Raw genomic sequence first — 27,995 nt, 5'->3', positions numbered from 1 at the left:
TAGCTATTTCTAGCTACTTTGCAGCTAATATTTTCGAGATTTTCATTTCTATTAAAAGCTGGTAACACTGTTTGTCACCGGCTGCAGACGCGATTTTGTTTATACGCTCCCAGAAATGCAAAAAAACGTTTAAATGGATATGGAAACTCAAGTTCTTGACGCCGTCGACGAGTTCTTGGTAATAGCAAAGGCCGGAAAAGGAAGAAACCGCCTGAGGTTTACACCGCTCTCTCCGATTTACTTTTTTCCAGAAGGTGGACTCGATTGACGAAGCGTTTGTGAGCGTCATTGTTTTCAAGCCTAATGGCGAGCAGGAACGGGCCACCAACTTTGCCAACGAATTGGGTAAGTAAACGGCTCTCAGAGATTCTGGCGGTGCTAACAGGTTTCCGTTTCAGTCACGTCCTTTGGGAATGTGCCCCAGGAGAATAGGGATCAGGTCCTGCGACAGTACCTTCTGCGAGCCGCCGGCGCCTCCGGCTACCACATGAAGGTGCTGATGGGAGCGCTAGTTAAACTAGTGGATTCCCACGTTATTACCGCCAGGATGCTGTGCGACAAGGTGCTGTTCTGCGAGAAACTGGACTTCGAGCACAAGACCTTCTGGATCGAGAGCTTCCGGCTGATCAAGCGGGTAATCATGCAGGTGGACTACAAGGGCGTGCGCGAGATCATGAAGGTGTGCCGCGACAAAGCACAGTGGTTCCCGCTCAACGTCAACGTCACGTACATGCCCCAGCTGCTGGCCGTGGAGGAGATTCTGCGCTTTATATTCGATCGCAACAACTGCCTGCTGCCCGCCTACTTTATTGCCAACGAGATCATGCGTCCGTTTCCCTATCACTGGAAACTCAACCGGCTGATGACTGACTTCGTTGAGGAGTTCCGCACCACGGCCCAGATGGTGTCGATCATCGGGCACCCCAGCATGTTGCCCATTGTAGAGCACTTTGGCTACGCTGATCATATGATGAACTCGTGGCGCCTGGACCACAACACCCTTAAGTTTAACTTCAAGGGCAGCCTTCCATACGAACCGGAGCTGCTGGAGGAGCAGAAGCCCCTGCTTCGCTACGTGCTGGAGCAGCCCTATTCGCGTGAGATGGTCTCCCAGATGCTCAACCTGCAGAAGCACCAAAAGCAGCGCTACAATGCCTTGGAGGAGCAGCTGGTTAACCTCATAGTCCAGGCAATGGAGATGACGGAGGTGACCGACGCCACTGCGGGCAGTGGCTTCAATGCCTCAGACGAGCAGATCACACCGTACGAGTGGGTGTGGCTGCATCTCTCCTCGCAGCTGATTTACTTTGTGCTTTTCCAGTTCGTGAGCTTCATGCACATTGTGCTGGCGTTGCACGAGAAGGTGAATCCTACAATTATTTATATACTTTTTGTGATAGTCTATCTTGGCACTTTTTACAGCTCTCTAAGTTGGAGCTCCGCAAGGGTCGCGATCAGCTGATGTGGATCCTCTTGCAGTTCATCTCTGGCAGCATACAGAAGAACCCCGTAGGCTATATATTAATTGCTTTAAACAGAGAAAACATTTACCTAAAGACCTTCCCTTGTAGATTACAAACTTCCTGCCCGTCTTCCGGTTGTTTGACCTTCTCTACCCCGAACTGGAGCCATTGAAGCTGCCGGACATAAACAAATCCTCTATGGTCCGCCACATGGCTCCGATTTGTGTGTGGATCCACCTGATGAAGAAGGCCCGAGTGGAGAACATGAACATCACGCGACCGCTGCCCATCGCCCTGAAGAATCACTATGAGTAAGAACTATTTGTATGCTCTAGTTTTTGGTGTTAAAATTGCTTCTGTTCCTCGCAGCTTCCTGCAGCACGTGGTCACGCCCAACACTATGATGAACATGACCATGGGCAATGACTTCCGCATCATACTCATATGCAATGCATATTCCACGAATCAGGAGTATTTTGGGCGACCGATGGGCCTGCTACTGGATGCCCTCAATGGGACCTCGAAGTCGCCGAATGGCTCCCAGATACCAGCTGTGACCTTCTCGGTTACGGTGCTGGACAGTCTGACGGTGCACAGCAAGATGTCGCTTATCCACAGCTTTGTCACGCAGATGCTTAAGCAGGCCCAGACCAAAGGACAAGTGCCAGCGGCGGCGCTTTTAGAGACCTATGCGCGGCTATTAGTTTACACGGAAATCGAGTCGCTGGGCATCAAGGGATTCCTAAGTGAGTACGAGATGGAATATCATTTTAACATTGTAAGAAATTCCCTTAATTTCTTCTGCAGGTCAACTGATGCCGACTGTGTTCAAGAACCATGCCTGGTCCATGCTGCACACCCTAATGGAGATGTTTTCGTATCGCCTGCACCATGTCCCCACCCACTATCGCGTGCAGTTACTATCCCTGCTCCACTCTCTCTCCTCTGTGCCGCAGACCAACAAGATGCAGTTGAATCTTTGGTGAGTTAGGGTTACTAATTAGTAGAATTTTTTAACTTTTACTTGCCCTTTTTAGCTTTGAGTCCACTGCCCTGCGACTGATCACCAGCATTGGATCAGCCGAGTTCCAGCCGCAGTTCTCGCGCTACTTCAACGACAAGTCAACAAATCAACAAGCCGTGGCGTCCAACGAAAGCGAGGAACTAAATCGAGTTCTTATCCTCACATTAGCTCGTTCCATGCACGTCCATGGCGGCGGCGACGAGATGCAGGGCTGGTGCAAAGACTTCCTTTCCAACATCATGCAGCACACGCCGCACTCGTGGCCCATGCAATCGCTGGCCTGCTTTCCACCCGCCTTGAATGAGTACTTTACGCAGAACAATCAGCCGCCGGAGAACAAGCAGCAGCTGAAGAAGTCCGTGGAGGAGGAGTACCGCACGTGGAGCTCCATGACCAGTGAGAACGACATCATTGCGCACTTCCTGCGACCAACCACGAACCCGCTGTTTCTTTGCCTGCTCTTCAAGATTATCTGGGAGACGGAGAACATCAGTCCAGTGGCTTACAAGTGGGTAGCTATGCGATGCTCTCTCTGCCTAACTCTAATTCTGAGTTTTTTAGGATCCTGGAAGGCATCAGTGCGCGAGCTTTGTCCACGCACCTGCGTAAATTCTGCGACTATCTGGTGGCCGAGGTGGCCAGCTCGTCGGATGGCCGTGACTTTATCCACAAATGCGTAGATACGATCAATAATATGATCTGGAAATTCAATGTGGTGACCATCGACAGGGTGGTACTCTGCCTGGCCCTACGAACCCACGAGGGCAATGAGGCTCAGGTCTGTTTTCTAATCATCCAACTGCTGCTGTTGAAGGCCAGCGAGCTAAGAAATCGCGTCCAGGAGTTCTGCAAGGACAACAATCCTGATCATTGGAAGCAAAGCAATTGGTAAGTGGTTAGAAATACATAAAGATACGCTTTGGCTGACTGTTTCTTCTTCAGGCAGGACAAGCATCTCTCATTCCACCAAAAGTACCCGGAAAAGTTCGCTCTGGACGAGTCTGCATCGCATATTCCGCTGCCCGTCTATTTTAGCAACGTTTGCCTGCGCTTTCTGCCCGTTCTGGATGTGGTGGTGCATCGATTCATCGAACTGACCATTACAAATGTCCATCAGATTCTGGGCTTTATATTGGATCATCTAAGCATATTGTACAAGTTTCACGGTGCGTAAGATATGCCTTATTTATAAGAAATACAAATACTCAACAATCCTTTTTCAGATCGACCCATTACGTATCTCTTCAACACTTTGCACTACTATGAGCGGATCCTTCGCGATCGGCCGGCGCTGAAAAAGAAACTGGTAGGCATATTTATTGCTTAAAAATGTATATTCTCTGTAATTAATAATGAATTTCAGGTAAGCACCATTACAGGTGCCTTTAGTGAGATTCGGCCGCCCAACTGGAGCATTACTGAGCCCTATAAAGCATACATGCTAACCCAGGACGCGGTTTGGACGCCCGAACTAAGTTACTATATGAGCTTGATCCGACGTCTGGCAGACAGTGAGTTAAACTCTAATCTGCTGTGTCTTAGGTTTAATCCATCTATTGAATGTTGCAGCCATCAGTGGAAAGAATGTGTTATATTCAACAGACTGGCGCTTTAATGAGTACCCCAATGCTCCAACTCATGCGCTTTATGTCACCTGTGTGGAGCTGCTGGGTCTGCCAGTGCCACCTGGTGTGGTGGCCAACAATATCATCGATGTGATAATCAACGGCTATGCGGTGATTCCGCAAAAGGAGATCCACAGCTACATCAATGCAGTGGGCATCGTATTGGCCGCCCTGCCAGAGCCCTACTGGAGTGGCATCTACGATCGGCTGCAGGAGATGCTCAACACGCCCAATATGCTCAATTGGACGTACAGATTCAGTGCATTTGAGCTCTTTAATTTTAAGACCGTGCGCGAGGGGATGCTGGAGAAGAGCTATGCCGCTGTCCTGGCCGTGGCTCACTCGGTGTTCCATCACATGGGCGCATTTAAGCTGGCAGCAATGACCAGATACCTCAAGGAGAAGCTAAAGCCCTGCGTGCGCACCGAGCAGCAGCTGTTGTATCTGTGTCACGTGTTTGGGCCTTTCCTTCAGCGGATTGAATTGGAGAAACCGAACGCAGTGGCCGGCATAGCTGTCTTGCTTTACGAGATTCTGGAGATCGTGGACAAGAATCATGGACCAAAGCCACTGATTTACATGGACCAGATATGTGATTTTCTGTAAGTAAATGGAAAAAGCTTAAAATTCAGGCCTTCTTAACCTGTTTAACCCTTTAAAGCTATCACATCAAGTACATTCACGTGGGTAATATTATCAAAAACGAGTCAGAGGCCATCATTAAGCGCCTGCGTCCTCTGTTGCAAAAGCGACTTCGGTTCATAACACATCTTAATTTGGAGGATATTCACACAGAAAAAATGTAAGAAATTTGTGGGTAAAATAGGAAATAACATTAAGCATTTACCTTATCCTTTAGCGCCGACAGCAATGCAGCATCAGGTCAAAACCAATCCCCACTGCAACAACAACAACAGCAGCAGCAGCAGCAACATCAACAGGTGAATGCAATGCAAACTACAAGCGTTCCTTTGGGCAGTGGTGGTGGAAACCCGCAACAGCAACAAATGTACATGCAACACATGCAACAACAGCAGCAACAACAGCAACACATGCAAAACATGCGCCACAATTAGACCAGGGCAGACTCCTTAACCAAGTGCAAGCTGACGTATGTAGATACCTTAAGCTTAATTTAAATATAGTTTTAGTCCATGTTAAGTACCGGTTATTTGCATTTATTGTATTATTGTATCCAAGTCCTATTTCCATGTACTTTGTAAACGTTCTCAGATAACTTGAGCAAACAAATAAAGAAAACGCTTTCAATTTTAAACATATTCGATTTGTGTAAGCTTTTATTAAGGTATTTTTATAGATTTTTATACCCTTGCAGGGTATTATAATTTCAGTCAAAAGTTTGCAACGCAGTGAAGGAGACGTTTCCGACCCTATAAAGTATATAAATTTCCATTCAATTTGGCCGCTTCCCAAACTGGGGTAACAGGCGAACAGAAACCAGCAGCAAGCAACTGAAAACTGGTATAAACTGTTATAAAAACTTTTGGGCAAAAATAATAATTGGTATAAACTGTTATATTTCATTTTATGCATTTATACCTATTTTTTGCCGACAACAACAGCTTATGGCAACAACAACCTTTTCACAACAACATCCCTACAGCAGACCATCCAAATTTCCGAACATATTCATGCAAATTGCCCGTTTCCCAAATTGGGGTAACAGGCGAACAGAAACCAGCAGCAAGCAACTGAAAACTGGTATAAACTGTTATAAAAAGTCCAAGCTTCGAACCATTGATCTTGGAGTAAGCGAAGACTCAAACCAGATGTGACCATATTGTAAATTTTTTGGCTAAAATGTTGCTTAAATGCACCTGGGCACACTGAAACTGACTTTGCATCAGTGATGCTCACCTATCTATTTTGTCCCAATAAAGAAATATAGCTAGATGAGCATCACTGCCATTAAGCCTGATATATTGCCTCCCAATATTGCAAAATAGCTACATGAGCATCACTGATGCAAAGTCTGATTTTATAGCCTCCCAATATTGCGATATAGCCAGATGAGCATCACTGCCATTAAGCCCGATTTTATAGCCTCCCAATATTGCAATATAGCTAGATGAGCATCACTGATGCAGATGAGCATCACTGATGGAAATGAGCATCACTGATGGAAGTGAGCATCACTGATGGAAGTGAGCATCACTGATGGAAGTGAGCATCACTGATGGAAGTGAGCATCACTGATGGAAGTGAGCATCACTGATGGAAGTGAGCATCACTGATGGAAGTGAGCAAAACTTTTCATTCAAATTGGCCGCTTTCCAAACTGAGGTAACAGGCAAACAGAAACCAGCAGCAAGCAACTGAAAACTGGTATTAACTGTTATAAAAACATTTGGGCAAAAATAATAATTGGTATAAACTGTTATATTTCATTTTATGCATTTATACCTATTTGTTGCCGACAACAACAGCTTATGGCAACAACAACCTTTTTACAACAACATCCCTACAGCAGCCCATCCAAATTTCCGAAAATTTCCATGCAAATTGCACGTTTCCCAAATTGGGGTACCAGGCGAACAGAAATCAGCAGCAAGCGACTGTAAACTGGTATAAACTGTTATAAAAAGTCCAAGTTTCGAACCATTGATCTTGGAGTAAGCGAAGACTCAAACCAGATGTGACCATATTGTAAATTTTTTGGCTAAAATGTTGCTTAAATGCACCTGGGCACACTGAAACTGATCTACGTTAAATTCAAATTCAAATTTGACAGTTAAATTCAAATTCAAATTTGGCAGTTAAAATATTTAAAAAAAATTTAAAAATTCAACAAAAAATTCTCTTCTAAAAATAAAAAAATCTGAAAAAAATGTTAAAAATTCAGAAAAAAAAATTAAAAAATTCAGAAAAATTTTAAAAACGAAGACAAAAATTTTAAAAATGTAGAAAAATTTTAAAAAATTCGAAAAAAATTTTAAAATGCAGAAAAAAATTGAGTTGCAAATTTCTGACTGAAATTATAATACCCTGCAACGGTATAAAAATTAGATTTTATAATACAAAATAATATTTTTCTAAGTCAAGGAATCATTTTCGGCCCCATAAACCATATATATTCTTGATCAGCATCAACAGGGGAATCTTTCTAGACATGTCCGGAAGAAATCGATTTTTTGGCCATTTTTGCGAAATTTGATAAGGGGTTACATCATTAAAATGAGCAAAAATGGCCAAAAATTTTGATTTCTTAAAATTTTAAATTTGGTATGCAGTTTTTTTAATCTAATAAAAACTGACACAAAACTGCTTTTCGAATCGAAATTAATGCATTTTTGGCTTAGTTATGATATATTTTAATTGTTACCTGCAAGGGTATACAAACTTTGGCTGGCCAAAGTTAGCTTTCTTTTTTGTTTAAAATAATAAATATATGATGAACCATTATAATTATAAATTAAATATATAAGGAGTAGAATTTAACAAGATATGTATGCAATGTCATAGAGCTTCGCAATAGTGTAGCTCAAGATTCTGTCAAAATTGAAAGTGAATATTAAATGCTAAGAAAAGAATAATTTCTGGAGGAACTTGGTGCAAGAGCACTCGAACTTCTATATTTTTGGAAATTATAATCGGTTAAATGGCTTAGGGAATTATAAGAAGTAAAAACCAACTTTTAGAAATCATAAAAAATCGGAAATGAATTATTATATTGGTGTAAACCCGGCATTTTTACACCGCCATTTTTAAATCGAAATAATAATGTCGCTACTCAAGCGTATTTATGCTGTGAAAATGTTTTGTTTGGATTTGTTTTTATAAAACCATTCGCAAGACCACTGAGCAAGCATCCTATTGCTCGATGGCATAAACAGAGAACTGCAATGAAAATCTCCGGAAAAACTTTCACCACACTCCTTCCACTGCCTTGCATCGCGACTTCCGGCGCTCTCTCCCGCATTCCGAAAGCTTTTCTGGGGGACGGACGAGGGGCGGTGAAAGCTGCGAAAGCGAAACGAAGATCCGAAGATGCAAAGATCCCTAAAGCTCGGGCAAGGCAAGGCCTCTTGAATGGCACCGAATTTCCACCAAAATACTTTCAGTTGCGAGCGGACCTCTGCACGGAGTGGAACAAAATCAGAAAGGCAAAGAGTACAGTCCGCGGAAATCGTTCAATTAATAGAAAGCAAGAAAAATACATATATAATTTTCCCATATATACCCTATATATATATCGCCTGTATATATACGAGCCCCGTATGTATGTATCAGTGTACCAAAAGTTGTTATACATAAAATAAATTGCGAAAGAAAGAAATACCATTATCACCTAAAAATAGTGGCCGACTCTCAAAGGAATATCAATTTTAATAATAACGAAACCAAACCAAACGACGTGAGCGAACCAACTATATAGTACCATAGCCGCAATATCGCACGCACGCACGCATGTTCGAGTTAAAGGCCTAAACCGCAGCGAGGACCCCAAACGAAGGTAGCGAACCCTACTGACTCCCGAGTGCGTGCCACCGAAAGATGACTGTCACTCGCCTTAAGACTCTGACGCTGCTCGTGTGTGCTCTGCTGGCACTGAGTTTTCCCGGATATGTGAACAGCGCCAACAGCAACAACAACAACAAGAAAGGATCCCAGCCAGCGGCGCCGCTCGAGCCGGAGGCGGTCATCGAGGAGGTCAATGCCAAGCAGCTGGAGAAGCTCTTGGCCGACAAGGATTACGTCGCGGTTTTCTGGTGTAAGTTCAGCTTAATTATAGAATCTGAGTGCATGTGCGAGTGCCCCCACCTATGTGTGTGCCTGAGTGGAGCAAGTAACGAGCGGTCCCGGCAACCGACTCGAAATAGTAACAGAATCAGAAGCCATATTATATAAATTTTCGCTAGTGAAAATTCTAAAAATTCCCATACAAATGAAAATATGTGAAAAATTCGTTGCTCGAAATCCGTCCGAGATTTTCATTTGGTTAATTTTTTTTATATTTTTTTTTTTCTCTCTTTATATTTCTCTCAGATATATATTTTTCGATGGTGCGCAATCTTTGCGTTCTGTTTATGAGTAGAGAAATCTCTTTTGCTCTTTTGTCCGCCGACCGTCGTCGTCGCCTCCGAATCCGCTGCAGCTTTTTATATATCTTTTGGTTTCTCGCTTTTTGGCGCAAACTTTTGGCACAGAAAGTAGCAGGCACTTCTTCCCTTCCAGTTGGCAACCGATTTACTGACCTTTTTAATTTGTTTCAAAACACTCGCAGATATATGTATGTGTGCCATAGCACATATACATACATATAAGCCGATCGTGGTGATCTATTTTTGGGTCAAAAATAAAATGGTTCCCCAGTGCCTTCCGCTGAATTATTCATCGAAAAAGTCGTATAAACAAATTGCTTATCGCTAATGGATGTGTATATTTTCTTTAATTACCTTGAACTTAAGCCGATTTTGCCTTCGCTGAAGTTAATATAAACGACAACATATTCCCCTATATACGTTGTTTTAAGTAGGCCCCAATGCGACTATGTATATTTCATTAACATTGGCGGCAATTCCAAAAATAATTATTGACAATGAAAATATTATTAATCCAAAAGCCTTAAGTCCAATGCCTCGGACAAATACATAAAGAAAAATAATAGGTGAGACTTTGAAAAAATTAGATATATGTCCAAAAATATAAAAAGTAAACTGTATTTTTAAATTCTGTTGATGTTTCCTGCAGCAGTTAGCAAACCATTTAGCTTCTGCATCTGTTTCATGTATCTGGCGGATACTTAGAGTTTGTAAATAGACCAGCGAGCTTGTTATAACTTTTCAATCAGAGAAATCCACCTCAAATGGATAGCCAAATAAATTATGGATCAATGTTTATTAGGATTTCCTGGCTGTTAACCACCGAAAATAATTAACAAGAAGGCGCTTGGGGAGACCGGGGCGAGCACTGGCTTTTTGTCTGGCGCAATTCATTTCCCTAATAGTGGCCGCATGAATTTTATGAATTAATTTAGAATTTGTAGTATATTTGTTGGCAGTTGCTGCTGCATTAATAGCAGCGAATTGCTCTGGCTTGGCTGTCATTTCATTCATTTATTCAGCCTTATTTCGCTCTGGGCAGGCCGATGAGCCATCCTGCGTCTACTATATTAATGAATAATCTGTTGGGCATTCGGTTCTGCAGAACCAGGGGTTTGAATTTGGATTTGAATGTGAATTTTGACTCAGCCGCAGCAGTTGCTGGCTGTCAATTGATGTTGGTATCTCAATTCGATCTGATCGCGTATCCAAAACACTCACAAGCCCATGCTTCTACGATTTCAGATGCGCGCAGCTGTGTGACCTGTGATAAGGTTCTAGCGGAACTCGAGAAAATCGACGATGACACCGACTCCTTCGGTGTGGACTTTGTGAAGATCAACGACAAACGACTAGCCAAACAGTATGGCATCAAGAATTTCCCAGCCCTCACCTACTTCAGGTAGGTAGTCCCCCTCGATTTCGCTGTGACAAGACCTAACCGACCCAATCTCAGGGAGAAGGAGCCCATCATCTACGATGGCGACCTCATGGACGAGGAGGGAGTGCTCGACTTCCTCACCTCTCTGGAGGCCATGGATCTGCCCGATCGCATCGAGGAGGTCAATGCCAAGATATTGCAGAAGATCATCGAGGATACCGACTTTGTAGCCGTCCTGTTCTGTAAGTCTGCCCGAACTTGGCTTAAGCACACTGAATTCTTAAAAATTTCACCACTCCCATCACGTCTATTGGCGGTGATTTGACATGATGATGTTCTATTTTAAAGCAGTTGCAGTTTTTAGCGAACACAAACAGTTTAGCTCTCTTGTGACTAAAAATCATACAACTAGGTATAGACTACAACCATATTTACCTATACTGTATATTCTGTAAATCTAGTACTTATGCGTATGTCTGTATCTCTCTCTATATATACGTATATTACTTGTGACTAACCAAAGCGAAATGGCGGCCAACTTAACTTTCTATGTGTCTCTATATAAACAATTCTCTTCCGGCGGTATTTGTCCCCCCTTCTAAGCCAATTTACATACGCGACATTTATCAATGAATTGTATATTTTATTGAACGACTACAGGTCCAGATCATGAAACATGCCCGCCCAGGGTTATGGGTAAGTTTTCCGTGAATGAATACCGGGACCTTTTCTGTTCTGCCTTCTCCATCTAATTCCCCCACTTTGAAACTCTGTTTCCCCCACAAAATAATTTATTCACATCGTTTTATCCCCCCATTTTAATGCAATTCTCCCGATTCCAGTAATCCACAAACCAAGACTCGAAATATATGTGTATATATTTGGCTACATAACCCCTATAACTATAATTAATGGAACCAATCGGGCGAATTTTAGTGCAATAATATAGAAGTTAAAGGTGGATTTTCTTAATTCTGGAAGTTGCTATCCTGGGAAGGGTATAGAAATGTAATCTTTACATAGTAATTCTTAGTAATTTTAGTTAGAAAGACAACAATTCTCATTTCGCATTCACATTCACATCGACCGAGCCAGACACATATATTACGTATAAGTATAATAATAAACATTACAGCAGCAGAGGCAGTGCAGATGAATGTCTGGGCTCGGCGCCAGGTTATGTTTTTGTCCCCATGGCATCTCCTCCTCAATATTACCAGAAGTCATGACCCCAACATTATGATTTTAAAGAGGTCCAAGCTAAGGTCAGTGAATGAATGCAAGAAATATTAATTTTGTATGGGAAAAATGGTATCTGAGGAGATTTGAAAACTCTGATGATTGGACGAGTGGGAGGAACAATGAAAGGAATTTACCTATATTGAAAGTCATAAATCGAATGCCGAAATAAATCGAATCGCAGAATCAGTGCGTTTTTATATACATACATACATATATACCTATGACAACACATACGCCGATGTCTTGGCCAACAACAAAGTGTAGAGGATTTATTTATTTATTTATTTGCTGTCTGCCGTCTCTTTCCGACACAGCCACCTACAATTTTGGCGATAAAAATAGAAACTCAAGCAGTTGGTCGGCCAACAAAATAATTTATTTGCCTCTCTGGCCGCTGCTGCTGTTATTTTTGCTTAATTCTGAAACAACTAACTATAGAGTGGGCATCCACATGCCAGCGAGAACACAGATGAATATCGTATCCGAGTATCTGTAGTATCCGAGTATCTGTATTATCTACACATAGGTATTTTTATCAGACGCAGACGGCGGCATACAAGCTCTTTTATGCATAGATCCGAACAGCATGTAGGTGAGACAGGACAAGAAATTTTGGCCCATTGTCTCGCTCTCGCCCCCCGGTTCTCCGCCTCAGCCTCTGTCCATCCGAGTTCGATTGAGTTTCTGTCCATTCAGCGCCAACGAAGGGAGCTGCGGGGGCTGAGGGAGGACAGACAGCACTTTTAATTGCTTTTGCATATGGCAATTCGTCAACACGGCACATGCACGGCCACGCCCAGTGCTAGTCGGCGATGCTTGGTTATGGGCAGCTCTTTAGTTGTCGCGGCCAATGCAAATTTACATAATGTGTATGGTACACACACACTTCCCACTGCAGCTGTATAACGGTACAACTATATAATTATATATGTGCAATGCACTTTCCCGACTGACTTGCACTATTTTTAGTTAAATGCAACATTTGCCCATGTCTGCCGCAGAGCCAAAATTCGGACAGGCTGTCAGAAGAAGAGTCGAAGCACCATAATCGTGTTTAATTCTCTACATTTTCTATATATAAAAAAATATATATCTGCAGTAAATTATGAGGCAAATGTGTGCTAGCGAATGTGTGCTTTGGCCTTGTCGCCTTGGCGACTCCCACTCGACGGGGGGCCAGAAAAGAAAGATGGGAATCGAGGCTGAAAAAATTACAAAAATTCTAGACAGAATTTTAAAGATAATTCCTTCTTTGAGGAGTAACACTGGCTTACTGCACCTTCCCCTTCCCTCAGCTAGAGTGTTGTGATAGGCGGCCAAAAACTTTGCCATCGAAAGACTTACAAGTTCACCTACAAATCAACAGAAACACATATTACGTATACGCAGCGTCGCCAGGGAAGCTTTCGAAAGACACATTTACGTGTGTGGCAAGCGAAAGAGATAAATAATTGAAAATAAGATAGGAGAATGGGTGAAAGGAAGGAGAGAGCTTTTTTTTGGGAATATATTCTACCGATCTCTGTTTCACCACTTTTCAGGGCGCCTCGTCTGAGAGCGTGCCTGCCGCAATGCAACAGGTTGGTTGCACGCAGACAGCTGGGGATGCTGTAAACAAAAAATTGTGTAAATAAGCGAATCGCCTGGGTACCAACCGATTGGGTAACACTGCAGCCGTATGGCATTCCATGGCCCTTGCATGCACTTGCCTCCGTCTATGATGACTCCTGTATTAACCCCGCAACTTACAGCCGCACGTAACGTAATCCGTGAATGCTCTACCTATCCGTGGCACCAAACCCCCTGTCCTGTACTATGATGCTCCTCCGTCCTCCGTGCGGTTTTCCCCCTGTTGTCAGCCGTCCCTAATGATATATTGTTTGCCTGAATCTATCCACCGATCGCCAGATAAACAGCAATGCCGCAAGTGCGCGAAGGCCTTGCAGGAGCTGGAGAATATAGACGACGAGGCCGATCAGCTTGGCATCGGATTTGTGAAAATACACGACGAGGCCTTGGCCGACGAATACAATCTGGGCAATCTGCCAGCGCTGGTCTACTACCGTCATCAGACTCCGATCATATACGAAGGTACTGCCATTGCACACCCCATTTAACTCAGAACCACCACTGCCAGACCACAAATTCAAACTCAAACTCAGACAGACCAACAGCATCCATCAATCGCATGCAGAGGTCGATATTCAATTAGCTAATATCGGAATTGTGTCTCTAGGTGAACTCCAGCGTGAGGAGGACGTATTGGAGTGGTTGGTGCAGAATAAGTCGACTGGGGATGAGGATGACGTGATTGAGGACGTCACCTCCAAGACGCTGTCGACGCTGATCAGCAATATCGACAACCTGGTTGTGCTTTTCTGTATGTAAAAGGATTATTTGTCGGCGGAGTGTACGCCGTGATACAATAACCGAATGCTATCAATCTGCAGATGATCATGGAAACGACGATTCGATGACCGTGTTGGAGGAGCTAGAGCAAATCGACGACGACTGCGACAAGCATGGCATTCAGTTTGTAAAAATTGACGATGCCAAGGCAGCAGGCGATTACGGAATCGATTCGGTACGATTCGGCTACAGAATGACCACAATTGAATCGCCTTTTGACGCATATTATTCGCCCTGCAGATTCCGGCAATTGTTTACTTTGAAAAAGAAATTCCAAACGTGTACGACGGCGATCTCATGGACGAGGAACAGATTCTGAAATGGTTGTTGGGCCAGTTGGAACGGGATGAGATCGAGGATGTCACTGACGAAATGCTCGATACAATGATCAAAGAGGGACGCGTCATTGCAGTGCTGTTCTGTAAATATTCCATACATATACCCATAGAGCCTAAGCAGTCGCCACCATTTTGCTCACAAGCTGTTTTCCAGACGACAACAACGACAAGAAGTCCCAGAAAGTCCTCGAAGAGCTCGAGAATATTGACGACGAGTGCGACGCGTTGGGTATTACTTTCGTGAAGATCGACAATCCCGAGGAGGCCGTCGAATATGGCATCAATAAAGTTCCTAAACTGATATACTTTGAAAAAGGCATTCCAACTATTTACGAAGGCAATCTGGAGGATGAGGAGAAGCTCCTGAAATGGCTTACAGAGCAAACGAGTTCCGATCAAATCGAGGACATTACCGACGAAATGTTGGATTTGATCATTGAGAAAATGCCCCACGTAGCTGTTCTGTTCTGTAAGTGATTTCAGATCCCACACCATGACTTTGTGCCGGGAACGCTGCGCACTCGACTCCCAATCTCTGTAGATATTGTAAAGCCAACTTGGTGTTGTATCTCTGGGTGTGTCTGAGTGTCTGCTTTCGTAAATGTAACAATCTGCCGACTTTTCAGTGTGCTTTATCAGTAATAATTTTCGAAAGCGCTTTAAAAACTAATTAACTGGAACTAAACCCTGAATTAGTAGATCATTCTATTTATATATTTTTTTTTTAATATATTTTTTTAAGCCAAGAATAGCTTGACCTTTCAAAAAGTAGTCCTTCGTATGTTCCAAGTTACAAGTTGAGCAAAACCTCAGTTTGTTTATTCATTATTTCTCGTTAGCTTCCGATTTGAGCCACAATTTGTATACTAACTCCCATAAATCACCTTCGCAGACGACAAAGACCAAAAGAAATCACAGAAAATCCTCGCAGAATTGGAAAACATTGACGATGAGTGCGATCAGAACGATATTGCTTTTGTCAAGATCGATGATGACAAGGAGGCCAAAGAATGGGGCATCGATGAGATACCCTCGATTGTACTCTTTGAACGTGGCATTCCACACATCTACGAGGGTGATCTGATGAAAGAGGACGAGCTGCTTGGCTGGCTGGTGCATCAGAAGCGCTACTCCGAAATTCCCGAAGTCACCGATGAGATGAAGGACAAGTTGGTCGAGAACACCGAGCACTTGGCGGTTATATTTTGTAAGTAACCTCAATACCGCATATATCGGGCAGCCAATAATGTTCTCTTTCACCTACAGACGACAAGGACGACAAGCAGGACATGCGCATCCTGAACGAACTGGAAAACATTGACGATGAGCTGGAGAAGGAGGGCATCGTCATCGTGCGCATTGACAACGCCGCCGAGGCCAAGGAGTACGGTCTCGACCACTTGCCCGCTCTCATCTACTTCGAGAACAAGATCCCGGCTCTCTACGAGGGTGATCTTATGAATGAGGATGAGGTCCTCGAGTGGCTGCTGGTGCAGAAGAAAACGGCCACCATTGAGGAGGTCACCGATGAAATCCTGGTCAATCTGATCAACGAGCACGAATATGTGGTGGTCTTCTTCACGGGTCCCTGCGAGCCTGGCGAGACCTGCGACCACACTCTGAATGCTTTGGAAAGCATCGACGACGAGTTGGACGAGGCTGGCATCATTTTTGTTACCACTGAGGATACCGGAGTTGCCAAGAAATACAATGTCAAGACTTATCCACGCCTGGTGTTCTTCCGTAACCGTGACCCACTGCATTTCACCGGAGACCTGGACGATGAGGATGAAGTGCTGGCCTGGATCACGGACGATGAGACCCTTGAGATTCCCGGAAAAATCGAGGAGGTCAATGTGAAGATGTTGGATAAAATTTTGGCTGAGAACGATCACGTTGTCGTGTTCTTCTGTAAGAAAATTAATAAGTTAATGTATTTGGAGGATCTAATCCATAAATCCTCTGCGTTTACAGATGCCGAAGGCGATAAGAAGGCCCAGAAGATCCTGAACGAGCTGGAGAACATTGACGACGAGTGCGAGGAAAAAGACATTGACTTTGTAAAGACATCCGACGATGATATTGATAAGGAATACGATCTGCCCGGTCTGCCGGCACTTGCATTTTATAGACATAAGTTTAGAACAATTTACACCGGTAAGTGTCCTAGAATAAGGATGTGGTAATCTCGAACAGTGATTACAATTCAAATACTAGAAACGTATTTGAATAAATTTGATTTGAATAAATTGTATCCTAATAGGAAGAGATCTTTCTTTGATCTTAGTGTTTAGAAAGCTTTACAAATATATTGATCTTAATCTTTTTAAGGTGACCTGATGAAGGAGGAGGAAATTCTTGAGTGGGTTATTGACTTGCACGAGTCTACTGCCGATGTCATTGAGTCTGTCGATCGCAAGACCCTGCAAGTTCTGATAAACGATGTTGAACACCTGGCTGTGTTCTTCTGTAAGAACCCAAGATACCAACAGAAGGGCTTTAATAACAATGCATTTTCTCTTTGCCCAGACGACGATGAATGCGAATCCTGCTCGGACATCTTGGAAGAGCTGGAGAACATCGATGACGACACCGATAAGCACGGCATTCAGTTTGTGAAATCGAATGACGTTAAGTTGGCACATGAGATCGGCATTTTCGCATTCCCAGCTTTGGTCTACTACGAGACCGGCGTCCCGATCATGTATGATGGTAAGTAATCATCAAGGATACCATATATGTGCTTTGAGCCCCTCTTAATTGGTTTTTTCTCTTTCCCAGGTAATCTCAAAAATGAAAACCGTGTGCTGCAGTGGTTAATCAATCAAAAGAGTAAGCCGTTTTGTTTAAAATGTTTCCTCTGCTTTCTAACTCACGCTCATAAGCCAAACTCTCGAAGCAAAATCAGTTGAGCCGCGAAAAAGCGGTTCCAGAAATCCCACCGAATTGATACATCCAATTATCATACACCCGATTATATTGCCCAATATATATAAAACCGAACGTAATGAAAATTTTCGATATAGGCAACGATGACGGTGCAAGTGATGAAAAGATTGTTAAAATGCGATATCCCAAAGAAAGCGATGAGGATAAGAGGGAAAGATTAAAGCGCCTGCAGAATACGATTCGCAAAGAAAGACTACGAGCAAAGAGACGGGTATCTGACGATGACGGGGATGAGGAGGAAGATGACGAAGAGGGGGAGGATGGAGGAGATGATGAGGATGAGGAGGATGAGGGCGGTAGAGCAATAGATGACGATGAAGAAGACGAGGATGAAGACGAAGATGAAGACGAGGATGAAGACGAGAATGGAGGTGATGATGATGATGAGGAGGAAGATGAAGAAAATGAGGACGAGGAAAATGGGGATGATGAAGAAGAGGATGAGGATGAGGAAAATGGGGATGATGAAGAAGAGGATGAGGATGAGGAAAATGGGGATGATGAAAATGATGAGGAAGATGATGATGAAGATGAGGATGAGGATGATGAAGATGCGAAAGATGATGAAGATGATGAAGAAGATGAAGATGATGAAGAGACAAATAATGATGACGAAGATGAAGATGAGGATAATGAAGATGAAAATGACAAGGATGGAGAAGATAATGAAGACGACGATGAAGATGAGGAGAATGATGAAGACGACGACGAAGATGCAAATGGGGATGAGAAGGATGAAGAAGATAATGAAGATGAGGAGGATGAAGACGAAGAGGATGAAGAGGATGGAGAGGATGGAGATGAGGATAAAGATGAGGATGATGAAGATGAAGATGAAAAGGATAAAGATAATGATAATGAAGATGATGAGGATGAGGATGACGAAGATACAAATGGGGATGAAAACGACGATAAGGATGACGACGACGACGAAGACAACGACGATAACGATGACGACGACGACGACGAGGAAATGGATCTTAAAAGTAAACCAAAATATAGGCATACTGCCAAGGGGCGAACGATACATCGCCTTGCTGACCTTTGCTCGGGTCGGCTAATAGACGAAATAGGTAATTCCTGAATGTGAGTTGCTCTCGCAGCATTAACTGAAGTTGTTCCATGTTGGTCCAATCCCACACTCCCGCCCCACCTTGCTCAATGAAATGCCCCAAAAACACTTTCCTTATTTCGACTACAGTTCATGCTATTGTCTATCTACAGACTTGGGGAACAGGAATTCAAATAGAAATGCATTTAATCAAGGTAACAACCACCAAGCCTTCTTCTGATTTCATTGTGCCCATGTGTGCCGGGCTTATGGCTTCTGTGCTAAAGCAAATCTCATGTGCGGAAGACACTCAATCAGAGATAAACTCAAGTCATATATATACACATACATATTAATAACCCCAGCCTATGTCTTCTGTGTTTTGATCCCGAGGAATGTTTGAACCCAATCCCCAAGCGCTAACCAATTTAGTGGCTAAGTGTTAAAACCGATGGTACATCTGAGGGAAAAGTTGAGAAAAATTAAAAAAAAAAAAAAAAAAAAAAACTAAAACCATAGCTGACACAATGTTTGAAATTATTTGAACAAGGCCAAAATTACATATACGAGTCCTTTTTTTATTTTGGAAAACGTAACTGTTCTGACAAATGACAATGGAAAATGTGTTAATACCTATTTTGTTTGATTTACATTTTATCTTTAAGTAATCCGTATGTTTGTTTAATTATATTAATTAATAACGATCCTGCTGTGCCTTAGAAAATATTTAAGCATATAAACAATATACGAAACGAAGCGAAAATTTGATCCAGTGAACCGCGAGGGCTTCACATACTGCTCCGTGGGCCTAACTCCGATATTGAATATGTTAATGTATGAACTAGAATCAATCCGAAACTTGTACTTGTACAGTCAGCAGCATCAAAAGCATTTTGTCAGTTATTAGTTTTAATATAGATCTGTTTTACAAATTATACTCAAACAAATTCAAGTATCTTCCATTCATAAAGCACGCTTTTTACTTTAGAACAAAGAATCTTTCGAGTCTGAAAACAATTGAAATCGAAATCGAAATCGAAATTGAACCGGAAATCGTACTAACTGCTCTCTTTCCTTCTCTCTGTGGCTATGTCGGAGTTGTTGAAGAAAAGTACTGAAAGCCAGTTAACGACTTTTATTCTTAGTTCTCTCGCCTACAACGATGCACTCTTGTTTGAACGTTTTTTGATAACTTATCGTAACGAACCTTCTGTTGATAGTAAACCGAAAAATAATACAAAAAATTCTTTAAAACTAAACAATCTGACAAAATGTTTTTGTTTGTTTGCTCACACACAGATGACGAATGTTTCTATGTTGGATTGGGCCATGACGGCCATTCAGCTAAGCGCGGCAATAATTACGTGCCCAACGATTACAAACCATTCCAATGCTGTCCAACCAAATTGGAGAAGTCAACGAAAGTTCCTAAGATGACGGCCCAGCGGATCGGACACAGCGAAGGCGATCAGGGCAAGCGTTCGGTGGGCAGCGGTGGCAACTTCCAGTTCGCCAGCTCCGCCTCCTCAACTCCGGCAGGCAAGTCGGCCAACAAGCAGCCAGTTCAGACCAAGAAGCCGGCAGCCAAGGCCTCAAAGCCCTCCAAGGCCGCCAAGGACAACGACGACGATGATGATGATGATGAGGATGACGACGATGACAAGCCCCTGGTCAAGGTGTCCTACGCCAACAAGCGCTCCGGAGGCAGCAACAAACCGCAGGCTGGCAAGAAACCAGTGGCCAACGATGACGATGAGTCCCAGGAGGAGAAGGTGTCCAAGCAGAAGTCGTCAAAGAAGTCCGGAAAGCTGAATGTCAAGACCGGTACGTAGTCGCCCCGGACCATCGGACTAGACCCCGTAGTCTCAGCTAGTCGTAGTAGAAACAAGCCAAGACACAGATCATTTCCAGTCAGACTCACCTGTCCTGTAACTGCTCATTTTTGCTGTTGTTGTGCCCATACTCAGACACGTACAGACACACGCACAAATTGGTCATTACCTTATTTGTTTATTTCTCTTCTCTTTTCTCTCTCTTTTTGTGTCTTGCAGGCGTTAATTTTTTCCAAAATCGACTAAAAAATTTGTATGACCTCATTTTTCAGGATATCTCTCTGTGGGAGTAAGGCAACAATTTAACTGAATGTGTGGAAAAGCACAGACAGTTAAATGGTGATTGTATGATTGAATGATATGCCATACTAAGTAGCACGTTGTCAACCGATAGACCAAATATCAAAATATCAGAATATCAGAATACCAAATACCAACTACCAAAAGCAACCCAAACCTGTATAGCCACCACAAGAACCTTCAATGACAGGTTTCTATAACTAAATGTACATCTCTGTGTGACTGCAAAAGACAACCAAGAAAACCAAACCAACCGTATGGCTGTGTCTAGGTCCTTCCCCCACTAACCTTGAAGAGTATACTTGGCCGGGGAGCGGGGGCTGGGCGCTACTACAATATCGAATATATTCAATATACATCCTCGGTGCCTGATCAGATCACACACTGTCCACACACACACGTACACACACACCTTTCTTAGCTCGCTGTTCCACGTTGAAAAGCAGAGAGTCCCGACGAGCAACTCAAGATATTTGATAATGAACGATGGAATAGAGAAACTTACTAACTAAAATTTCGTTGATATTTTCGCTTAAACTATTTTCAAAGGGGGAAGGCTGCTTCTCGAAGCCGACCCCAGATCTATAACTAAACTAAATACACACATTTGTTGCATTTTGTCAACGGATTTCAACAAACTTTGTTCAAACTAAAAGCAATTACTTCAACAACAACAAAAAACTATAAAAACTTCTGAGAACTTTCACTTGTATATTTATCCAGAAAATCTTTGTTATTAACAATCAATCGAAAATTGTCTATTGTCAATAACAACAGCTTCAGCCTTTTTGATACTACTTCTTTTTGTCACAATATACAATATACATTTACGTCGTAAGTCTAATTTTAACAAGAGTCAAAGCAACCAAGTCAAACGACCGAACACACACGGAAAAATATTTTTTGAAACAATTTACACTCGAGACGAGAGCTGTCAACTATTTTCTTAATAACCTCGTACAGAGCAGCCATAGTCAATATACATATATTTTGTAATATAAGCTTGTTGTCAAAGGTGCTGCTGCAGCGCACACTTAATTTTGTTGAAAATTTATGGAAACGAAAGTCCATTTCTCGCTGAACAATGGCCTCGCATTCTATGTAGCCTGCCATTATGTTTCATTTGTTTTCTTCTGAGAGCGATACCCGTGCCGCTCGCTGTTGTTTTTGTTATCGGTATAAACCAGTACCGAATTATATATCTCTATTATCGCCTATGTTTTCTTAAGCTATATAGTCTACCACTCTACACGCAATTGTAACTAAATCCAATTTTATGTAAACAATTTTTGTTGAACAGCAGCTGTTAAGTCAAGAACAAGCGAATGTATTTTTATCAAGCCAATTTTCAAATGGAAAATTGTCGAAACTGTAAGAATCGAATGCAAATCAAAGCAAAAGCACAAGCACTTTTTTGTAAAACCAAACTTCACTATAAAATTGTAAGAACATGAAATAAAAACCATCCAAATCAATCAGGTTCTCTTATTTCTAGCAAAAAAGTCAGCCAAAAGCCAATTTCAAATAATTTCAAACATTAAAAAAAACACTGTATATTATATATATTTCCTGAAGATATATTATGACCACTATACATATGTTTTTGAACAAATTTAAACAAATGCTTACGGTGAGTCATGGGCTAATAATTATGGCCTGGTGGGTTTTGGCCTATTTCCAACTTTCAATATTTATATTTGTATGAAAGAAGCAGCAAAAACAAAGCAATATTTATACGCTGATGATTGATTGACAAACTGCAGCCAACAGGTATGTGCCATAAATTGGATAACACGAAACAAGGGATTATTTCTGTTAAAACAAATCTAACAAACTAATTTCATCTATATCGCATATAGGCAACATTGCCAGCAATCAGGACGTCTTCAACTGGATTCTGGAGCAGAAGGCCGACCAAAGCATACAGCTAATTGATCGGGAGCAGCTCTTTGAGTTTATAGGCACCAAAGACTTTTTAGCGGTTATGTTTTGTAAGTATAATGGGCGCCCGGGACGTGCTTAAGGTACAGGTTATTACGATATCCAGGAAATATTTCATAAACTAAGTAGTCTTTAATGGCGCCCACTAAAAACTGTAACTGCCGTCCAACAACACAAGCAAAATTCAATCAATAGTCCATAAGAAAACTTGAAAACTTCTTGTTGGTCCGCTCTAATGCCTCGACTCTCGCTTTATTTTAGACAAGGAAGACGATCCCGACTCACCGCGAGTGCTCCGACACATCGAACTGATCGACGACGAAGCCGCCGAATATGGCATTCACATAGTGAAAATGCACGACAAGCTAATGGCCAAGAAGTACGGCTACAGGAACCCCCCGGGTCTGACCTATTTCCGCAAGGGAAAGTACATCAACTACGACGGCGATATCGATGACGAGGAGGAGGTGCTCGACTGGCTGACTAGTCCTGCCAACATGGAGATGACCGATCACATCGAGCAGGTCAACCGCAAGATGTTTGAAAAGATCCGCAAGAACTCCGACTACGTGGCGGTGATTTTCTGTAAGTTCCCCTTGATCTTAGACATAAGCCAGGCTTACCATTGACTGAACCCTCAGACAGCGACGAGTGCAAGCAGTGTCCTCGCGTCCTGGCCGAAGTGGAGCACATAGACGATGAGGCTGACAAGGCGGGCATCGACTTTGTCAAGATCGACGACAAGCAAATGGCCAAGGAATACGGAGTCTTTGCCCTGCCAGCCATAGTTTTCTTCAAGCCCACATCCAAGGAGCCAGTTATATATGCCGGTAGGATGTTCCTTGCCAGATGGTTTGCTCCCAGGAAAAACCTTTGCCTCTCCTTCCAGGTGATCTTTACGAAGAAGAACAGATCCTCACTTGGTTAATCACGCAAAAGGACCCAAGTGGAGATGTTATCGAAGATCTCGAGGGCGAACGACTCGTTCAGCTAATTGAAGAGTCTGGCTCCATCGCCGTGTATTTCTGTAAGTTTTCATCAAAGGTGGCAGTCTCTGCTGGCGAATACTCTTTACCTATGAGGCATACGAAGAGGTATTAGGAGCTGCAATCGGTTTGGTGATCTCAATTCGCACAAAGTACAACGTCCGACCGATCGATGTTCTATATTTGTAGCACATTTAGTGTACTTCCTTTAAGGAAGAAAACATCCAATCGCGAAAGTCCCTAACCCTCTGTCTCATTTGTCTAAAAAGTACTTTGTGGATTTGACCATCACGCTTTTGCGCAAACAGTTTGCAGCGAACTCTGTGTAATCGTAGTTAACCATTTAGGTCTTAAGCTATTTTAGGCTTATAAGCTCTGTGTATCTAACCCAAAAAGACTTTGTTTATATTTCTATTTACGACTGCGCTCTCTGAACTATCAAACCGAACCACACAAAACCGATACGGTACCCCAAAACGTAGGGAACAAGACAAAGTGCGACATTTGCAATTCCAAAGCGGCGCGCAAGGCGCGTCTGAAAAAGGAGCGCGACCAGCACCAGCAGGAGGGTGGAGCCGCCAGCGCCGCTGCTGCCTTTGGCAGTGAGACCGATCCTTCCGAGGCGGCTGCTGGTGGGGCGGATGGGTCGCCAGCGTCCTCGCCAGATGCACCGTCTGCGACTGCGGGCGCAGCTGCACCACCGGACGCGTCGGCTGGGAAGCAAGAAGATGGTAGTGCATCATCTTACCGAGTAGAAGTCGTGCAACTGGAATGAGTCCAAGAATGTTTTACCACATAACCTAGCACCACCAGAAAAACACCTCGCATCCACATCCGCCTTGTAAAGTGAATGTATAAACCTCCATTAGTGATCCGGCGTAGTGAAGTCCAGTCTCCCCCTCTATCTCATTGTTTCTCTGGTCTTTCTCTGTCTTTCTGTGATTCCCGAAACCTTCTCTAGACTCTCTATTCACTTTGCTCTTTCAGTCGTCCCCCCTATGCTCGTTTCTGTGCTTTATGTTTCTTGTTGTGTCCACGCACCATCAGCATCTCTACTGACTCCACTGCTTGATCGTCCAGTAATCAAGGACCAAAGCATGCGGTAGAGTCAGGATTATGTATTATGTACTCTACTTTAGCTGCACAATCTGCCATATCCCCGTCAATGTCAACTCTCGCTGTTAATGTGCCTTACATATAAACGTTTAGTGCTTGCCGTAGTACCCTGTATATCACAGTGCTCCGTGTGTAGTGTGTGTGTTGAGTAATGTGTGTCATCCCACTTTGACTGCCAGATGCGGACGGCTGTGAGCAGTGCACCAAGGTCCTGGAGGAGCTGGAGAACATTGACGACGATTGCGATAAGCATGGCATAACCTTTGTGAAGACCAGAGACTTTTCCGTGGCCGATGGCTATGGCGTACACGAGTACCCGGCACTGGTCTACTTCGAGGGAGGAATACCCAATGTTTTTGAGGGTATATAGCTGATTCCCTGCCAGTCACTCTTAGTCTTAGTAATCGATTTTTTGATTAGGCGAACTCAGTGAGGAGGAGGAGGTGCTCCAATGGCTGATCACACAGAAGACCGAGGATCGCATCGAGCTTATTACCCGCCAAATGCTCGAGACCATGGTGGAGGAGACCCAGTACCTGGCCGTGTACTTCTGTGAGTAGCTTGATCTGTCAACTGTCTTCCAGCAGCATCTGCTTATGATCTCACACATTCTGAATTATTATATCTGTATCCCTGACCCCAACACTCCATCGAACACAATCCACAAAAACTTGTCCCTGACTGAAAACCCTGAACCGAAACCGAAACCGAACGAACCAACAACCATCCTCAGTGCCGCCAGAGCGCAAGGGAAAGCAACCCGCTTTCTGTCGCAGTTTCTGCTCCCCCTCTAGTCTAATAGAAAGCAACCTGACTACCACCAAATCCACAAAACACTCATCCAGTCAATTCGTACAAAGCTACATTTCACGTAAAAGAAAACGTATCGAAAAACAAGGTATTCGTATTCCGTATTCCGTGTGCACACCATCGACGGCGCATGTTCGATTGAGTCCTAACCACGTCTAACCACTTGTAGGAGCTCTGTTCCATGTCCAGAATCGATTCTTGACAGCTCTTAACCAGGCTTTCCCCGTATTACGACCAAACTAAATTGTATTTTAAAATGTTTAAAAATGTCTCTTTCGGCACCGAGTTCAGGAACTGATCGATTTAAGGTATTTGACAACTCACGGAAATTTAGTTTGGACGCGAATACCTTATTTACGTCGTTTTCTTTGCCTCTCACACAATTGCTAACCCACTCTCAAGCTTGCCACAAAATTTCAAATACTGAGTCTTCTTAATTCAGTTACTAACCAAGTCGTTTTCTTTTGCCAGACAAAATCAACTGCAACATCTGCGACCAGATATTAGAGGGTCTGGAGCTGATTGATGATGAGTGCGATGTGTTCGGCATTCACATGGTCAAGATCCAAGATCCTCAGCTGGCCAAACGTTATTCGATTAAGACCTTCCCGGCCTTGGTTTACTTCCGGTAAATATATGGAGTAGTAATTAAGTAATAGATGACCCAATAACTTGGCCCTCAGCAATGGAAATCCCTTACTCTTCGAGGGCGATCTGCAAAATGAGCAGTCGGTTCTGGAATGGCTCATTGATGACGACAACCGGGAGTTGGCCGATGAAATCGAGGAGGTCAACGAGCGCATGCTGGATCGTCTAATGGCCGAGTCCACCCTCTTGGTTGTGTTCTTCTGTAAGTTCTCAGCAAACTTTTAATTTTAATAAAAATATTAACACAAGGCTTTCCTTAAGATGACGATGACTGTGCTGAGTGCGAGGAGATTTTGGAGGAATTGGAGGAGATCGACGGCGAGGCGGATATGTTTGGCATTGACTTTGTTAAGATTGCCAGCATCGAAGCAGCCAAGAAATACGAAATTGTCAACATACCTTCCCTGGTTTACTTCAGGTTAGTTTTTGATAAACCCTAGTTTAGCCACAACTTTGGATTAATTGTTGCAAACTCTAGGAAACAAGTGCCTGTCCTATATGATGGCGATATGCATCAACACGACAAAGTTATAACCTGGCTGACCTCACAAGATGTCTTCGAAATCAAAAACGAAATTGAAGAAGTCAACAGAAAAATGCTGGACAAGCTTCTTGAAGAGAACGAGTTCTTATCGGTGTTTTTCTGTAAGTACAATGAATTTAACTCCAAGCAAATTGCAGTTCCCAACCAACTCCCCACTTTACAGATGAGCACAACCAACCGGACAGCACAGCGGCTCTGGAAAAGCTCGAGAACATAGACAGCGAGACGGATAACCTGGATATAACGTTTGTAAAAATGGCTGACTCGCGCTATGCCAAGAAATGGGGAGTCACCAAACTGCCGGCAATGGTCTATTTCCGCCGGCGATTCCCCAGCATATACAGGGGTAAGTTAGGACTCCAGCAATGAAAACGAAGAGCTTTAATTACATCCATATGTTACCTTTAAAGGCGACCTTCTCTCCGAGGATGAGGTGCTGGAATGGCTGCGCAAGAACCGCTTCCGGCAGCCCGAGCTAAACATCTTCATGTATGCCCTGATCGCCCTGGCGGTGGCCTTTGTCATCTACACAGCCTTCCTGCTCCAGTGCTTCAAGCCGGCGCCCCCGCCACCCGTCCAGCACCCCAAGCAGTCGTGAATGCGCTAGGCCAGAGCACGGTAAAAGTTGGACAGAAGCACTGAAACATGTTGAATAGTTATGCAACTATCATGGACGGGTTTCGATCAGAGAGGAAGCCCTTAAACGAGAAAATCAATCCTAAAATGATTATCATCACATACGCGTATCAATGTTCATCAATCTATCATCAAATCGTCTAAATTAGACGCCGATACAAACGACTGTGCTTGGTGGACCAGAAATAAAAATGTCCCAGGCTAACCAAGATCCATTGCTTTTGAAATATCTTTTGAAACAGCTTGATACTTTGGATACTTCCATATTTACGTCAGTACTCATGCTCATATTTACGTCAATATAGAACTCATTTGTCTTCATACTTATGGTACTTCATATAAAATCAAATAAAAGAACAAACTCAAGTCATAGTAATTACGTTAACGTTAAATTTAATTGCCATATAATATTGTGAAATAAATGCCAATAATAATTTTTACAGTAAAAACTGTTTTATTATAAATAAAAGGAATGCATAAGAGGGCAGCTGATGATGATTTAAAATACAATATTTGAACTGGCTCCGAATACAATTGGTTTTCTGACCGAGAAGTAGGCCCTGAGATCCTGGTTTGACAAATAGAGATTCACTCGAAAGTCCTTCAAAGGGAAGTCTTTATTCAAACAAAGCAAAAA

At 43.1% G+C, this 27,995-nt stretch overlaps 2 protein-coding genes and 1 long non-coding RNA gene across 19 annotated transcripts; 2 read left to right on the top strand and 1 right to left on the bottom strand.

The window, feature by feature from the left end:
- The first annotated feature begins 62 nt into the window (after window positions 1-62).
- MED23 (mediator complex subunit 23) lies at window positions 63-5,392 on the top strand. The gene is made up of 15 exons (XM_017169143.2): window positions 63-178; window positions 252-345; window positions 399-1,363; window positions 1,423-1,509; window positions 1,572-1,774; window positions 1,833-2,209; window positions 2,271-2,445; window positions 2,501-2,995; window positions 3,049-3,375; window positions 3,430-3,653; window positions 3,711-3,793; window positions 3,851-3,998; window positions 4,057-4,714; window positions 4,774-4,914; window positions 4,972-5,392. The coding sequence occupies exons 1-15, from the start codon at window positions 134-136 to the stop codon at window positions 5,186-5,188; spliced, it is 4,239 nt and encodes a 1,412-aa protein (XP_017024632.1). The 5' UTR covers window positions 63-133; the 3' UTR covers window positions 5,189-5,392.
- Window positions 5,393-8,184: 2,792 nt separating this feature from the next.
- hlk (hulk) lies at window positions 8,185-27,807 on the top strand. Of its 17 annotated transcripts, XM_070283720.1 has the most exons (28): window positions 8,187-8,352; window positions 8,432-8,844; window positions 10,421-10,577; window positions 10,632-10,798; window positions 11,217-11,252; window positions 13,707-13,889; window positions 14,035-14,178; window positions 14,249-14,382; window positions 14,448-14,628; window positions 14,700-15,014; window positions 15,438-15,752; window positions 15,812-16,456; window positions 16,520-16,702; window positions 16,877-17,014; window positions 17,075-17,257; window positions 22,537-22,668; window positions 22,880-23,203; window positions 23,260-23,448; window positions 23,508-23,645; window positions 24,087-24,335; window positions 24,900-25,082; window positions 25,141-25,272; window positions 26,002-26,158; window positions 26,214-26,380; window positions 26,440-26,596; window positions 26,657-26,823; window positions 26,886-27,068; window positions 27,133-27,807. In XM_070283720.1, exons 2-28 carry the CDS (start codon window positions 8,628-8,630, stop codon window positions 27,318-27,320), a joined length of 5,364 nt encoding a protein of 1,787 aa, XP_070139821.1. In that variant the 5' UTR covers window positions 8,187-8,352; window positions 8,432-8,627; the 3' UTR covers window positions 27,321-27,807. The 17 variants fall into 17 exon arrangements, with proteins under 17 accessions (XP_041632717.1, XP_070139824.1, XP_070139825.1 ...); XM_017169216.3 differs by lacking the exons at window positions 11,217-11,252; window positions 24,087-24,335 and adding an exon at window positions 25,454-25,618 and having other exon boundaries at window positions 8,187-8,844; XM_017169217.3 differs by lacking the exon at window positions 24,087-24,335 and having other exon boundaries at window positions 8,187-8,844.
- On the bottom strand, window positions 14,486-15,201 carry LOC138927968 (uncharacterized). Its single transcript, XR_011444439.1, has 3 exons — window positions 14,959-15,201; window positions 14,686-14,887; window positions 14,486-14,626 (listed from the first exon to the last, which is right to left on the bottom strand). It is a non-coding gene; the product is annotated as an uncharacterized lncRNA (long non-coding RNA).
- Window positions 27,808-27,995: the final 188 nt, after the last annotated feature.

Source organism: Drosophila kikkawai, chromosome 2R (assembly GCF_030179895.1).
Source record: "Drosophila kikkawai strain 14028-0561.14 chromosome 2R, DkikHiC1v2, whole genome shotgun sequence".
Taxonomy (NCBI): domain Eukaryota; kingdom Metazoa; phylum Arthropoda; class Insecta; order Diptera; family Drosophilidae; genus Drosophila; species Drosophila kikkawai.
This window is presented reverse-complemented; position numbering and strand designations above follow the sequence as displayed.

Bases quoted from the DNA above. Each gene is read 5' to 3' on its own strand.
- hlk (XM_070283720.1), top strand. From the start codon at position 8,628: ATGACTGTCACTCGCCTTAAGACTCTGACGCTGCTCGTGTGTGCTCTG. The intron at 15,015-15,437 runs GTAAGTGATTTC...TCACCTTCGCAG, and splicing joins CCACGTAGCTGTTCTGTTCT to ACGACAAAGACCAAAAGAAA. The intron at 15,753-15,811 runs GTAAGTAACCTC...TTTCACCTACAG, and splicing joins GCACTTGGCGGTTATATTTT to ACGACAAGGACGACAAGCAG.
- MED23 (XM_017169143.2), top strand. From the start codon at position 134: ATGGATATGGAAACTCAAGTTCTTGACGCCGTCGACGAGTTCTTG. The intron at 1,775-1,832 runs GTAAGAACTATT...TGTTCCTCGCAG, and splicing joins GCCCTGAAGAATCACTATGA to CTTCCTGCAGCACGTGGTCA. The intron at 3,999-4,056 runs GTGAGTTAAACT...TGAATGTTGCAG, and splicing joins GATCCGACGTCTGGCAGACA to CCATCAGTGGAAAGAATGTG.